This window comes from Sminthopsis crassicaudata, chromosome 3 (assembly GCF_048593235.1).
Source record: "Sminthopsis crassicaudata isolate SCR6 chromosome 3, ASM4859323v1, whole genome shotgun sequence".
NCBI lineage: Eukaryota > Metazoa > Chordata > Mammalia > Dasyuromorphia > Dasyuridae > Sminthopsis > Sminthopsis crassicaudata.
In genome coordinates this window covers 649,217,009-649,232,815 of record NC_133619.1, presented here as the reverse complement: position 1 = coordinate 649,232,815, position 15,807 = coordinate 649,217,009, and the positions used below count along the sequence as shown (strand labels likewise).

Below are 15,807 nucleotides of genomic sequence, written 5' to 3'. Positions count from 1 at the left end.
TAGGAGAAATGGACAGTCCTTGAACTTCACTTTCACCTAAACTAAGAGGGCAGAACACACACATGCATATATGCACATGCACACACACATAAAGTTGGTATAGAAAAACATTAATTTCAACAGAAATAAGTATAGGAATAGGAAGAAAGGGGAAAAATACAAGAGGAAAGGTAGATTCAGTTATAGATTAATCATAAAACAAGAGGATAGTGAAGAAAAAAATTAAAAGAAGGAAAGATGAAAAATTTTAAAAATTTGAAATAAGCAGGAAAGGAGAACTATAGGAAAGAACAGAATGAAGAGAAATAATTATCATAACTGTGAATGTGAATGGGATAAACTCACCCATAAAACTAAAACTAGCAAAATGGATTAGAAAGCAAAAATTTAACGATATGTTGTTAACAAGAAACATTTGAAACATAAAGCCTAATACTGAGTTAAATAAGGGGTTGGAGAAAAAAATCTATTAAATTTCAGCTGACAACAAACAATGAAAAAATGAGTAGTAATCATTATTTTAGAAAAGACAATAACAAATATTGAGTTAATATAAAGGAGGAAAATATAAGTAATCAGATAATAATAAATCACCTATTTCACTGTTTTGCTTCTATGGGTATCCCACACTCCATTAAGACTGATAATGGACCCTCATATATGTTGGGATTACTAGGTGAGAACTCGGGTTGTCTGGATAGTGACAAGGTGAGAATTCAGGTTGGACAATTACAAGGTGAGAACTCAGGTTGACTTGATGGAAGGAGCAGGCTCATTGGCTGAGGTGGTTCTTCCCAGAAGCCCTTGCATTATCCCACGCCCATTCTCTGGGAGAATAAAAGAGAGGACTCCCAGAGATAGAAGAAGGTCTCAGCATTGCATCAGGCCTGATGGGGCTCTCTGCAGGAAGGGAAGTCACTTCTAAGGACAAGAGTTAACAGCAACTGCCTGGAGACAACGGTTCTCTACAGGAAGAAGAATCTGTCTGAGAGATTTGAGTAGACACAGCAGATCTCTTCCCAGAGAGCGATCGGCAGCTTCTGGAGACGACAGCTCGCTACAATTGGCGTCCACACATGGGGCAAGGACTTTTGCTTATCCTGACAAGAGGAGCTAGACCAGACCTTTGCAATTTGGCGCCCGAACAGGGACAGACACAGTCCTGATTCCAGTGGAAAAGCTTCCGATCTAGATCTCAGTCTCTCTGACCCAGAACTGTGAGTAACGAGGAAACTTTGTTAAAGATTAAGTGAGCGTGCTAATAGATAAATAAGGAACTTAACTTGTTAAGGGCTAAACCAGGAATCTCTTATAGCTGAAATGGGGCACATGTTAGCTAAATTCAATCCCTGGACCTCAGCCGACTCAACCCCAGCCCCAGAAGCAACCTCAGCTCCACCCCCATTCAGGAGTGGTACTATAGAGAGTATAATCAAGATAATTGAGGAGCAGAGTTTACTTGTAACCTGGGTACAGATTGCTAAACTCTTGGCTGCATTAAGACGCACATCCCCTTGGTTCTTAGAGGAAGAAAAGATAAATGTAGATAAATGGAAGCTAGTGGGATATGAAATGAAAGAATTTCAAGCAAAAAAAGGGCCTCATTCAATTTCTGCAGAAGTATTTTATATCTACAACATAGTTCAATTAGCCTTAAACTATCAAGCAAGTTGTAGGAGAAGGAAAAGTTCTAAAAATGAACAGAGGAGGAAGTGTGAGGAAAAAAGGAAAGATCAAGATCTTTCCCTAGACCAAGAGGATTTAAATGAGGAATTATGGTATGATTCTCTTGAAGAAGCTTCAACCCTGCCTAGAGAACAGATTATTGACAGGCCCACATCAACCCCACCTTCAGAGATGGAGGAAGAAAGAGGGGAAGAGGCAGAAACACAAACAGAATTGCCTGTGAAGCAGCCTAAGCCTATGACAAGATTAGAAAAAGCATTGGTTAAATCTAAGAGAGAAGGACAGGATATAAGTGATTTTATACATGCATATCCTGTGATTGAAGAGATTGACTCTGTAGGTCAAAAAAGGAGAAGATATGCACCTTTAGATTTGAATAAAATTAAGGATTTGAAAAAAGGTTGTACTCTTTATGGGGCTACATCAGCTTATGTCAAAATGTTACTAGATGGTTTGTCTTATGAAGTCCTAACCCTGAATGATTGGAAATCCATAGCAAGGACATGTCTGGAACCTGGAGAAAATTTATTATGGCTTGCGGAATTTCATGAATTATGTAAAATTCAAGTCAGATGCAATTTGGAAATAGGAGTTAACACACAATTCACTTTTGAGCACTTAGCTGGTGAAGGTCAGTATGGAGAGAATTCGGAACAGATTAATTATACTATGACAATATATGAACAAATTGCTAAGGCTGCAATAAAAGCTTGGGGTGTCCTTCCTGGACAGAAAGATCGTGGAGAGGCTTTCACTAAAATACAGCAAGGTCCCAATGAACCTTTTGCAGATTTTGTGGGACGTTTGCAAACTGCTGTCAAAAGAACTATTGGAGAAAATTCAGCTACAGAAATAATGACCAGACATCTGGCTAAGGAAAATGCCAATGAGATTTGCAAAAGAATTATATGGGGATTAGACAAAGATGCTCCTTTAGAGGAGATCATAAGACGCTGTGCTACAGTGGGAACAAATGCTTTTTACACCCGAACAATGATGAATGTGGAAAGACAGGGTCCCTCCTGGCAAGGGCCTTCTAGAGAAACTCGGCGATGTTTTCAATGTGGAAAAATTGGGCATCTAAGAGCTCAGTGTAGATATGGAGATACAGTGAGAAGACAGGGTGAGAGAAGACCTAAAACTCCATGTCCAAAATGTCACAAGGGCCTCCACTGGGCCTCCGAATGTAGATTGACCCAGGGAAATGACAGGTGGGGCCCAGCTTCAGCCCCCCAAGTGGGGCATGATGGCAGCCGAGGTTACATCCAGAGAATTTTAAGACATGATCAATCAGCCAAAAGGCAATCAGATGGAAGAAAGGGATTGAAATTAGGAAAAATAGAGTTGTGTGCAGTAGAGACTACCGAGATACTCCCTGGAGAAGTGAAATCTGTTCCTGTTGAGCCTATGGATCCTTTGCCTCCAGGCACAGTAGGCTTGACCATTTCACCTTCTGAGAGTGCCTACAAAACAGTGTCCATCCATACACTGATGTGGGAGACTGGAGAACGTGTATCTAATATCCCAGTCACTAACACAGGCAGACAACGTGTGATTTATCAACAAGGAGAAGTAGTAGCATCAGGCTTATTGTTATGGACCCCTAATAAGCAACCTAGTGATAGTCGCCTAGATTTTGACTCCAATGAACAAAATCCAGGAATATATTGGACAGCAGCTGTGACAGCTGACTGACCTATGCTTACTATTTATATAAACGGAATACCATTTGAAGGATTGGTAGACACGGGTGCAGATCGTACAGTTATTAGAGGTGCCAATTGGCCCGGTCACTGGCCAAAGATTAAAGCAGACACCTATATGTCTGGGGTGGGAGGATCAATAGCAGCAGAAGTTAGTGCTAGGCCTTTGAGATGGGTATTTGAAGGAGAAACAGGAGCTTTTACTCCTTTTGTGGTTGAAAAAATCCCCATCAATCTGTGGGGAAGAGACATTTTACAGCAGATAGGATTACAAATAAGCACTTCGGCTTTTTAGGCAGGGCTGCTGTTGAAGGCCTACCTGCACTTTCACCAGTTCCTATTCAGTGGAAGACTGATTCACCAGTGTGGGTAGAACAGTGGCCCTTAAGAAGTGATAAAATTCAGGCCTTATTAGACATAGTGCAAGAACAACTTGACCAAGGACACTTGCGGCCTTCTCTAAGTCCTTGGAATTCCCCATTATTTGTGGTGAAAAAGAAATCTGGAAAATGGAGGATGTTAACTGATCTAAGAAGAGTAAATGAACAGATGGAAACTATGGGAACTCTTCAGCCTGGACTTCCATCTCCTACTCAGTTGCCAAGAGAATGGCCTCTATGGGTTATAGACATTAAGGATTGTTTCTATTCTATTCCTCTAGATAAGGAGGATATGAAAAGATTTGCTTTTTCAGTGCCTAGTGTTAATTTGGCCGAGCCTTATAAAAGATATGAATGGACAGTTTTGCCACAGGGAATGAAAAACAGCCCTACTATGTGCCAAATGTATGTTGCAGCTGCTCTTGCTCCAGTAAGAAAAGCCTTTCCAAAAGTAATATTGTTACATTATATGGATGATATTTTGGGAAGTGCACCTGAGGAACAAATGTTAGAGGCATGTCTACAAAGGACCATGGAAACATTAAAGTACTACAAACTGCATATAGCTACAGAAAAAATTCAAAGACATGCTCCTTTTCAATATTTAGGATATGAAGTATATCCTAAGACACTCACAGTACAAAAGCTTTCTTTAAGAACAGAGAAGTTGAACACCTTAAATGACTTTCAAAAATTAATAGGAGATATCCAATGGATGCGTCCAGTGTTAGGCTTAACTACCAATCAACTACAACCTCTATATGACATTTTAAGGGGAGACAGTGCTTTAAATTCACCACGCCAGCTTACAAAAGAAGCACAAAAGGCTTTGAGAGAAGTTGAACTGGCTTTATCCAATGTGGTTGAAAGAGTCACTCAAAAACCCTTGGAAATATCAGTTTTTGCTACAAAAGAGGCACCCACAGCAGTCCTTCATCAAGGAGACAGAGTGATTGAGTGGGTGAACCTCCCAGCACAACCAGAACAAAGCCTTACACCTTACCCAGTGCTTGTGGCTAGGATTTTATTAAAGGCTATTAAGAGAGTAACACAATTATCTGGAATAAGTCCTGAAAAAATATACACATTCTATACTAACGCACAAATTAATGTATGCTGTGAGACCATCCCAGAATGGCAAATTTTATTGGCCACCGCTCCAAATTTTGCACATGGATCTCCATTAAAGATTACCCAGCTACTACATAATTGGCGATGGATTTTTGAAGAAAAGGTTTCTAAGGTTCCTCTTAAAGGACCAACAATCTTTACAGATGCCTCCAAAGAAAATATTTGTGCCATATACTCTCATGATTTAACCATAAAGAGAGTAATCAGGACTCCTTTTCAATCCACTCAACAGAATGAATTATTTGCTATCATGCTAGCTCTTACTTATTACCCAGGAGACGTAAATATAATTACTGATTCAGCCTGTTCAGTAGGTGTAGTACAAAGAATTGCCACAGCCCAAATAAAATTTGCAGCCTCCAATATTTATCAGCTCTTTAAGGAACTTCAAGAGCAAGTGAGAAAACATCCAGGCAAGATTTATATCTTGCATGTCCACTCACATAGTGGACTTCCAGGTCCCATTTTTGATGGAAATTCAAAGGCAGATAGCCTTCTAACCATGTTAGCCAGTAGTCCTTTATTTCAGGAAGCACAAGAATCTCATTCTAAATATCATCAGGCTGCTCAAGCTTTACGTTTACAATTTGGAATCACAAGAGAGGAAGCTAGGAGCATAGTAAAAAGCTGTACAGCTTGTCTTCCTTTCCATGCTCCTACACTCCCTCCAGGGAAGAATCCTCGTGGCTTGAGACCCAATGAAATCTGGCAAATGGATGTGACCCATTATAAATCTTTTGGTTGTCTATCTTTTATTCATGTCGTGGTAGACACCTTTTCAGGATTCACATTTGCAATGCCAGCAGCAAAAGAGACAGCCCGAGTGGTCACTGAATTCCTTATACAAGCTTTTGCAATTATGGGTGTGCCACAAGCAATAAAAACAGACAATGGACCTGCATATACGTCCAAACATTTTACACACTTTTGTGCACAGTATAAGATTTTACATACCACGGGCATACCCTTTAATCCTCAAGGGCAGGCAATAGTAGAGAGAAGAAACAGAGATATTAAGACACTCCTCCAAAAACAAAAGAAAGGGGGAGCCACAGGTAGCCCTAGGGAACTTCTAAATTTAGTTCTCTATACCATTAATTTTCTAATTTTTGACAAAGATGCACTGGCTCCGGCAGACAGGTTTTATAACCCACCAGAAGGGCAGTGTCCAGTGCGAGCATCTCCACTGTCCTTAGATAATCGCCAAGTGATGTGGAGAGATCCAGAAAGTGGTGAATGGAAGGGACCAGATAGGTTAACTGCCTGGGGGAGAGGGTTTGCTTGTATTTCTTCAGCAGGAAAAGGAATCAGATGGGTGCCAACGAGTCATATTCGCCTTGTCCATCAGAGAGAGACAGAAAAAGAGAAAGACCTCAAAATAAAGGAGAAGATCTAAGAAACATCTGACACTGAAAGAGCATGGATAATAAGAAGACTGTTAAAGAACTTTAAAAACCAGCAGGAATCATTGGACTTCCTCACACAAGATGAGACTAATGGACAATGGACTTATGGACATTTATAAATTTTCAATTTATGATTATTTGATTATGTTATTTGTCATATACTTCTAGCATGTATTATGTTACTATGTTACTATGTGCTTATGTAATTTATGTAATTATGTGTAATACTGGAGGCTTGGGATTGGCAATAGAGGCCAAAAGATGGGCTGGACCCATTATGGTCTAGGATTGTCTCATGGGGAGTGGGGTATCATGTGACATATACTGGCCATGCAAGGGACACCCTGTCATAGTGATATCCTTGTCCATGTGGGAGGGTTGCAGTGGTATATCTACATAAAGGGCCATCAGGTTAGTCCCTTAGAAAGCACAAGCCTCCATGGGACACATTCTTGTCAGTCAAGAATTGGGCCTGCAGTTTGGCACATGGGAAACCATCTTGGGCTCTGGTTCTTGGACAAATGGCATGAGAATTGGATACCAGTTCTACACTAATGCCTGTCTTGGAGGGAAAATATGCATTTATGTTGGGAGACTGTAACTGTTACCAAAGAAACATTAGATTTTTACAATGTTACTTGTTGAGTATCAGACTGTATTTGTGATCATTAGAGCTCATATATCAATGCTTCCTGTCAAAAGTGAGAAACAGACCTTAATCAAGCCATTAGAAAAAAAAAAAAGATGTATCACTGGAAATAGGAGCAGAAGTAGAGTTATTGAAACTCCAGGCTCAATTACAATGTGAATCCAGACAAAACTGCTGAAAAATATCAAACATTGGTTTGATAATACTCATTCATGATGGTTAAATTTCAAATCATGGATTGCCCTGTATGTTATGTTGTTACTGCTTTGTTGTTGTCCTGTAAGATTAGGATGATTTTATAGATCTTTCTCCACTATCCTTTCAGAGGTTGCAGCTCAACAAAGGATTTTGTATCTAAAAGATAAAAAGGGGGAATTGCTAAGTTATGGATTCTGCTGAGAGTGAGTACTGAGGCCACCTCGACCTTTGGTGCACAATAAGTTTTCAGCCATGTTGCAGAAATGTCCTTGTTGAGAAAGGGGCAATGACTTGTGATCATGGGAATGAGTAAGCCAAGGGTCACAGCCAGTGGCTTCGTCAGCAGGGATACCTGAACAGGGCCTCTCACCTATGATGGAACTCCTGAATTGCTGGATTGGCTCTTCTCTCATTGGTAGATACCATGCATAAACAAAGCCCATGAGCTGCTTCTCTGAACGGCGACTGGGGATTGCCTACCATGCCCCTGCTGATCACACTTACAAAAATGTATATCAATAAGGCTGTATGGCATAATAAACTGGAGCTCTTTTTCATACTGAGTCTCCCGCCCCATTCATCTGCCTCAGAGATGAAAGGCTCATATGCCATAAGCTCTTAAAAGCCGACTGCAACAATATATCACACTTGAAATATCATTCCCAAATCTTAACAGTATTTTTATATAATGTCCTCCAAAATTAAACCCAAGAAACTTTTAAACATAGCACTAATGTGACATAATCTTAAGAACTAAAATGTAAAAAATGAAAATTTACAGCTAATATAATAACATTAATCCAGTTGTAAGCATCTCCAAATCATCTTGGTAAAATATTCCACAGCCTTATGTCCTACTTTGGCATTCTAGGAAAATGACGATTCTAGGAAAATAGCTGGTGCAATTCAAAAAGTGTTGGATTTGGAGTTAGATAGTTCTGAAGGTGGGCAAGTCAATTCACCTCTTATCTGTAAAATGGGAAAAATTATAGCACCTATTTCCCTAGGCTGTTGTGAAGATTATAGAAAATATATTCAGAACACTGAACTACAGATTTTAAAGTCCTATATAAATACGAGCTATATTTGCTATTGTTGTTGTTATTAATTCATACTGAATGCTTTCTGGAGTCTAAAGTAGTTGTCTCTTTTAATCTCTCAGCTGCAAGGTATGACCCTCCTAATTATTATACAAAGTACAGATCAATTATTTAATAAATGATGATGCCCAATTTATTAAAGCCAATATATTTCCAAAATTTTAATTGCTCAATTTTAAAGGTTATTTTTCCAAGTCCATAAAACCTAAATACTAAAAATAAATAAAGAAATGAAAATAAATGTGAGGTAACTCCAAGAAAAAAATAATCTAGAAAACAAATCAGGAAGAGATAATCCAAGAATCTCTGGACTTCCTGAAAACCACAACTTAAAAGAAAAAGGAAAAAGAAAAAAGTCTAGATGCCACATTCCAAGAAATGGCAAATTAAAACTGTCCAGACTTATAGAATCAGAGGGCAGAATGAAAATAGAAAGAATCAACCAGTTACCTCCAGAAAGAAACCCTGCAATGAAAACTTCCCAGAACATCATAATGTAAAATTCAAAGCTTCCAGTTTAAAAAAAAAACAATACTACAGGTAGCCAGAAAGAAAGATCAAGTACCAAGGAACCACAGTCAGGATCACATAAGACTTGAGAGCTACCTCCTAAAGGCAAAGGTGAGCTTGGAATACAGGTGCTAAAAGGCAAACAATACAACACTGCAACCAAGAATAACTTACCTGCAAAACTAAGTATATACCTGTAGGTGAAAATATGATTTTAATAAAATAGAGAACTTCCAGTCATTCTTAAGGAAAATATTAGAAATGAACAGAATTTTTGAAATGTAAACACAGGTGCCAAGAAAAATCTAAAAGGGTAAATACATTGGAGCAATTGAAAAGGATTATCCAAAGAAGATGTATTTATAGTCTCATGGGGGAAAGAAACAAGTGTCTCACAGAAGGAGTTAAATCAGCCAAACATAGCTGAGGGAATATAATTAAGATGACAATACTCCCTAAACTAATCTATTTATTCAGTGCTATACCAATCAGACTCCTAAGAAACTATTTTGATGACCTAGAAAAAATAACAACAAAATTCATATGGAACAACAAAAGGTCGAGAATTTCCAGGGAAGTAATGAAAAAAAAAATTAAATGAAGGTGGCCTCGCTGTACCTAATCTAGAACTATATTATAAAGCAACAGTCACCAAAACCATTTGGTATTGGCTAAGAAATAGACTAGTTGATCAGTGGCATAGGTTAGGTTCATAGGGCAAGATAGTGAATAAAAATAGCAATCTAGTGTTTGACAAGGCCAAAGTTCCCAACTTTTGGGATAAAATTCATTATTTGACAAAAACTGTTGGGAAGACTGGAAACTAGTATGGCAGAAACTAGGCATGGACCCACATTTAACACCACATACTAAGATAAGATCAAAATGGTCCAAGATTTAGGCATAAAGAACGAGATCATAAATAAATTAGAGGAACATAGGATAATTTACCTCTCAGACTTATGGAGGAGGAAGGAATTTGTGTCCAAAGGAGAACCAGAGATCATTATTGATCACAAAATAGAAAATTTTGATTACATCAAATTAAAAAGTTTTTGCACAAACAAAACTAATGCAAACAAGATTAGAAGGGAAGTAACAAATTGGGAAAACATTTTTACAGGTAAAGGTTCTGATAAAGGCCTCATCTCCAAAATATACAGAGAATTGACTTTAATTTATAAGAAATCAAGCCATTCTCCAATTGAAAAATGGTCAAAGGATATGAACAGACAATTTTCAGATGATGAAATTAAAACTATTTCCACTCATATGAAAGAGTGTTCAAAATCACTATTGATCAGAGAAATGCAAATTAAGACAGCTACCACTACACCCCTGTCAGATTGGCTAAGATGACAGGAAAAAATAATGATGAATGTTGGAGGGGATGTGGGAAAACTGGGACACTGAGGCATTGTTGATGGAGTTGTGAAAGAATCCAGCCATTCTGGAGAGCAATCTGGAATTATGCCCCAAAAGTTATCAAACTCTGCATACCCTTTGATCTAGCAGTGCTACTAATGGGCTTATATCCCAAATAAATACTAAAGAAGGGAAAGGGACCTGTATGTGCCAAAATGTTTGTGGCAGCCCTTTTTGTAGTGGCTAGAAACTGGAAAATGAATGGATGCCCATCAATTGGAGAATGGTTGGGTAAATTATGGTATATGAAGGTTATGGAATATTATTGCTCTGTAAGAAATGACCAACAGGAGGAATACAGAGAGGCTTGGAGAGACTTACATCAACTGATGCTGAGTGAAACGAGCAGAACTAGGGGATCATTATATACTTCAACAATGATACTGTACGTGGATGTATGCTGATGGAAGTGGATATCTTCAACACAGAGAAGAGCTAATCCAATTCCAATTGATCAATGATAGACAGAATCAGCTACACCCAGAGAAGGAACACTGGGAAATGAGTGTGAACTGTAGCATTTTGTTTTTGTTTGTTTGTTTTTCTTCCCAGATTATTTTTACCTTCTGAATACAATCTTTCCTTTGCAACAACAACAACAAAATTCGGTTCCGCACATATATATTGTACCTAGGATATACTATAAGATATTTAATATGTATGGGAATGCCTGCCATCTAGGGCAGGGGGTGGAGGGAAGGAAGGGAAAAAAGTGGAACAGGAGTACAAGGGATAATGTTGTAAAAAAAAAAAAAAATTACCTATAATTATAAAATTAATTTTAAAAAATCAGCCAAACATAAGGCCTAGGGGTGGTTTGTTCTACTTAGATGATCTCAGGTAAAGAAAGAAAAGGGAGGAAAAAAGGCACAGACTAAGGAAGGAAGAGACGAAACTAACTGAAAGTACACTCTGGATAGCAGAATGTCCCTCTTACATCTATATCCTCAGAAGCTAGTATGTAGTAGTCCCTTCATACTTTTCTGTTCATTCATTCAAAGTACTTTTCTTCAAGCACAAAACAACAGAATCTCTTGCACAACCATTCCTGTGCCCTCTTTGTCACTCGGAACCACATAGAAACAGGTCTGACCTCTCTGTTCTTTGACCCCCTGGCTCCCACGCAGGGAATGTACATCTTCTCTTTCTTAAAGATGAAGCTTAGGAAGCATCTTCTGCAAAAAAGCCTTTGCTGAGCCTCCCAACGCTCCTGTTGACCTCCCTCCAAATGACTGGGAATTTGGCTAGTTTGTACATGTGCGTGTAGTGCACGTAGAGGGACATCTTTTATGTTATACTGAGGAGAGTAGGACTGCAAATGGCTGACTGTGGGAAGTAACTGGAGCCCACTGATTCCCTCTGGTGACTGAGCTAGCTCAGCTCCCTTTCTTCCCAATTATGAGTCTAGTGCAGTTTCTATCTTGTAAGAAAACTATTCAATTGTGGGAAATGAGAGATCACCGTTCTTTTTGAACTGGGCCACCCTGTCTGCTGGTTAGAGACCCTTAACTAAGGACCTAGCTCACACTGACCAGAAATGCAGTCAGACCCAATATTCTAGGCAAGGTTTTAGGCCCCATCCTGGTCACTCGTTTTCCTTTGATTGTCCCCTGACATTCTGGGAACAGCACCCCTCCTTTTCTGACTTCAGAGAATGGTACCTGTTCATTCTCCTCTTCTCAACTGGAAAATTGTTAACCTTTTCTCCAATTAGAAACCAGATTACCCAATGTTGTATTGTTTCAGTGAATTGGTCTTATTTAATTACTTGTTTTTAGCGTCTAAAAATCTGTCTGGGACAACTAGATGGCCCAATTCATAGAACCCTGGCTAAGTTAGGAGAACTCAACCCTATAACCCTAATTGCTTTGCAAAAAATGAAAAAATAAAAATATAAAATATAAAAAATCAAAATCAGTTTCTCTCTGGGGGCAGCTAGGTGGCGCAGTGGATAGAGCACCAGCCTTGAATTCAGAAGGACCCGAGTTCAAATCTGATCTCAGACACTTAACACTTCCTAGCTGTGTGACCCTGGGCAAGTCACTTAACCCCAGCCTCAAAACAAAACAAAAAAACCAGTTTCCCTCTACATTTGGGGTCCAGCCCTAAGCTGGAGAAGGGGCCTGGTGTTGTTTGGCAATCGACATGCCCCACTTAAAAAATCAATACACCAATACACTTGGAAGCTCAAAGCTTTGTTTCCTCAGTCATTTCCCTTTTCACTCATAGGATATGTCCTTCTCTTCTTCCCATGAGCTTCTTGCAAAGGGGCCTCATTTTATTCCTTGTCCCTACGCTCCCAGAATACTGCTGGTGGGCATTTTGACAGGAGGTTCTTAATACTTGTGGCCTGGCATCAAAAGTAGAACAGACAACGGTTTTCCCATTTTTAAAACTCAGTTCTGTCCTTTGTGAGCCGGTGCTTCGGGTGGCTCCCTAGGGTGGATGGGGAGGGACTGGCGTGAGGGACCTTTGAGGCCCAATCAGCTTCGGGGTCCTGCTCTGCTTCATATTTTTACCAATGACTTGGAAAATATGGAGATGGCCTCTTCCTGAAGTTTGTGGATGAGCCAGCCTGGCGCCTGACCTCCCCTGCCTGAGCAGACACAGGGGCCCCAGGTTCCAGGAATCAAGTTACTAAGTACAAGATGGGGGCCCATGACTGTGATCAAGGTTCTGGGCTCTCTAGCAGGTTGTGGGGTCCCTACTCTGGGAAGCTCCATGCTGGACCATAGGACGCCCCGGTCTGCTCCCAGTTGGGTGCACGTGCCCAGTTCTGGGCCCTGTGTTTCAAGACGTCACTGCTGAATGAGAGAGCACTTGGAGCAGCTTCCCCTGGGATGGGCCTCAGGCTCATGTCTATGAGGATCAGCTGTCCCTTGGAAGGGGGCTCAGGTTGGCGCTGCCCAGGGGGCAGAACAGAAGGGGTACTTCCCAAGCAGTAGGGCTGCCCCACAATAGAAGGAGCTGTCCCGGAGGCAGCAGCGCCGTTGGAGAGATTCCCAGAAAGTCCTGCCCTGGCCCACTGAGGTGGACCCTGAGCTCCCTGCCATCCTGAGATTCTTGGATGTCAGGCACTGAGGAAAGGGGATTTGAGGGGGATGTTGGCAGCCTCTGCCGGGACACCCGCCTCCCCTATGACTTATGGCCAGAGAGTTTACCCTCCCTCAGAGTCCTCACCGCCACCCAGGGCCTCCCCGACTCTTCTTCCCCACCCCAGGCTTGACGGTCCCCCACTGGTTGCCCAGGAGCACGGGCTGCAATCCGGGTACACTTACCTGCACCTCATCCCCCTGTATCCAACCCAAGGACACGTAGTAGTGGGCATCAGTAAAGTAGTGGCAGATGGTGGGCAGTTTCTGGGGTTTGCAGCTCTCCGAGAACAAGACCCGGGGGTGATCGCTCAGGACGATCGGGGCATCTGGTTGGATCCCGAGTTGCTGGAGAAGGGGGGGTAAGGTGAGACGACTGCTCCGCCTCCTCCCCTCCGTCAAGGACCTTCCTCCCTCTAGGCTCCCCAGGTACTCCCTGGGCCTCCACGGCCTCCAGGCCAGGCTCTGCCCTCTCTCACCTTCCAGACCCAACATGGGGCTCTCCCCACAGCAGCAGGTCTCCTTGGCCCAGGTCCTCACTCCTGTACCTGGACTATGGCACTAACTGCCTGGGAGGGGGGGAGCTGCCTATCTCAGTCTCTCCCCACTCCACTCCAGCCTCCATTCAGCCTCCTAAAGCCCAGGTCCAACCACATCATCCCCTTCTCAGGAGCCTGCAGTGGCCCCTTCCCAGTCTCTTTACACTGGGCCACCCTCAAGGCACTCGGACCCTGCCCTCCCAGAACTTCCATTTTCCTGGGAGTCAACAGTATCCCTGCTAACCCAGCCCAGTAGCCCCACCCTCAAGGGTCAGGCTTAGCCAGGGGCCAAGGGAAGCCAGGGGGCGGCCGGGCCTGGGGGCCTTCCACCACAGGACACCAAGAACAGAATCCAGGGCCCCGGTTTTAGGACTTGTTTGTGTTGGAAAGAATGGGGAAGCTCCCAGGCTTCCTGGGTCCCCTTGAACAATGCTCTGGAGGCCGGAGGGCATGAGCCCCTTAGAGCTGAGCCAGGCCGTGTCTCCCCTTCAGGCCCTGGCAGCCTCCTCAGCCTCATTTGGCCTCTGAGGAGCCTCTTCCTAACAGCACTGGGGGCCCCCCACTCTACACAAGTGTCAGCTTGGTGCCCCGCTTGGTATTCCCCCTTTCCCCCTCCCCGATTGCAAGCTCTCTGAGGGAGGAGGCCTCATTTTATGTCTCCTTCTGTGTCTGCCTCCAACCGCTGGCCCGGGCAGGAGCCTGCAGATGTGCTGTTGAATCGAAATGAGGCGATCCTTGCCTAACCTCCCACCTGCTGCTCTGGAGCCCACTGGGCAGCCCAGCACTACGGCAGTGGGGAATTCTCACTTTCACACTACTCCGAGAGGCCAGCCCGACATCTGAAGACGGGGAGCTCACTACCTCCCGTGGCAGCCCCTTCCACCCGGGGATGGTTGTGACTAAATGGAAAGCACCTCCTCAGGACCACAGTCTGCTTCCTCACGGCCCACAGGACCACAGAAGGGGCCAGAGGAAGCCTGGAGACACCATTGGAGCGCACAGGCCCAGAGACGGAGCGACTTGCTCGAGCTAGGCCTTCCAGAGTCCCATTGGCCCAGAAGGGCTCCCCGTGACCCTGCCAGCGAGCCCCTTGCACCCTGTACTTCAAAGCACTTTGTATCTTTGGGCCTGCCTTCCTGGGCCTGTCCTGCACCGGGGCACCCTGGGGGGCCAGGCTGGGAAGTGTCAGCTGGGAGGTCTCTGGGGCTTCCGGCTCTTACCGTGCGCTTGTTCAGGACATTGCTGATAGCTTTCTTCATATGTTTCCATTCTAGAATGAGCTTTTTCTCAGCCATCTTTGTGCTTGCTAAAGGTCTCCTGGCCCAGAACCTGCAGGGACCAAGAACACACTTACATATATGGCCCCAGAGTGCTGTTAGACCTCTGGCCTCTGGCAGACCATTGTTAGCTCTAGGGACCACGGAGGCCCAGAATGGGGAAATGTGGGACCACCGAGGCCCAGAGTGGGGAGAGGGAGGGATGTGACCATCAGGCCCAGAGTAGGGAATGTGGGACCACCGAGGCCCAGAGTGGGGAGAAGGAGGGATGTGACCATCAGGCCCAGAGTAGGGAATGTGGGACCACGGAGGCCCAGAGTGGGGAAATGTGGGACCACCGAGGCCCAGAGTGAGGAGAGGGAGGGATGTGACCATCAGGCCCAGAGTAGGGAATGTGGGACCACCAAGGCCCAGAGTGGGGGATGCTGGATGGGGGCTCTGGTGCTCAGGAGCCTTGCCAGAGATGGAAGGTCACAGAAAAGATCCTCAGTCCTGGATCCAGACCCTGCAGGAACCTGAGGCTGCCTGATGCAACCTCTCATGTGCCAGGGAAAGGAGTCCACACATAGGGAAGGATGCCTGGGATACAAAGTGCTGAAAGGGAGGTGTTCTCCTCCTGGGGTCAGCTCCCTGACCCCTGCTCTAGGGGAGCTATCCCAGCTATTGGGTTCTCCTCCCTGGGCTGGCCACCCTCCTCAACGTCCAGGTGTT

At 43.3% G+C, this 15,807-nt stretch overlaps 1 protein-coding gene across 1 annotated transcript in view; it reads right to left on the bottom strand.

Moving 5' to 3' along the window:
- The window catches only part of WDR87 (WD repeat domain 87), an 86,072-nt gene extending 70,658 nt beyond the window's left edge, over nt 1–15,414 (bottom strand). Inside the window, exons 1-2 of the mRNA XM_074302642.1 lie at nt 15,040–15,414; nt 13,467–13,628 (exon numbers count right to left, since the gene is read on the bottom strand). Coding sequence (XP_074158743.1) covers nt 13,467–13,628; nt 15,040–15,114 — 237 coding nt within the window. The 5' untranslated portion in view covers nt 15,115–15,414. The remainder of the gene's footprint in view (nt 1–13,466; nt 13,629–15,039) is intronic.
- Nucleotides 15,415–15,807: the final 393 nt, after the last annotated feature.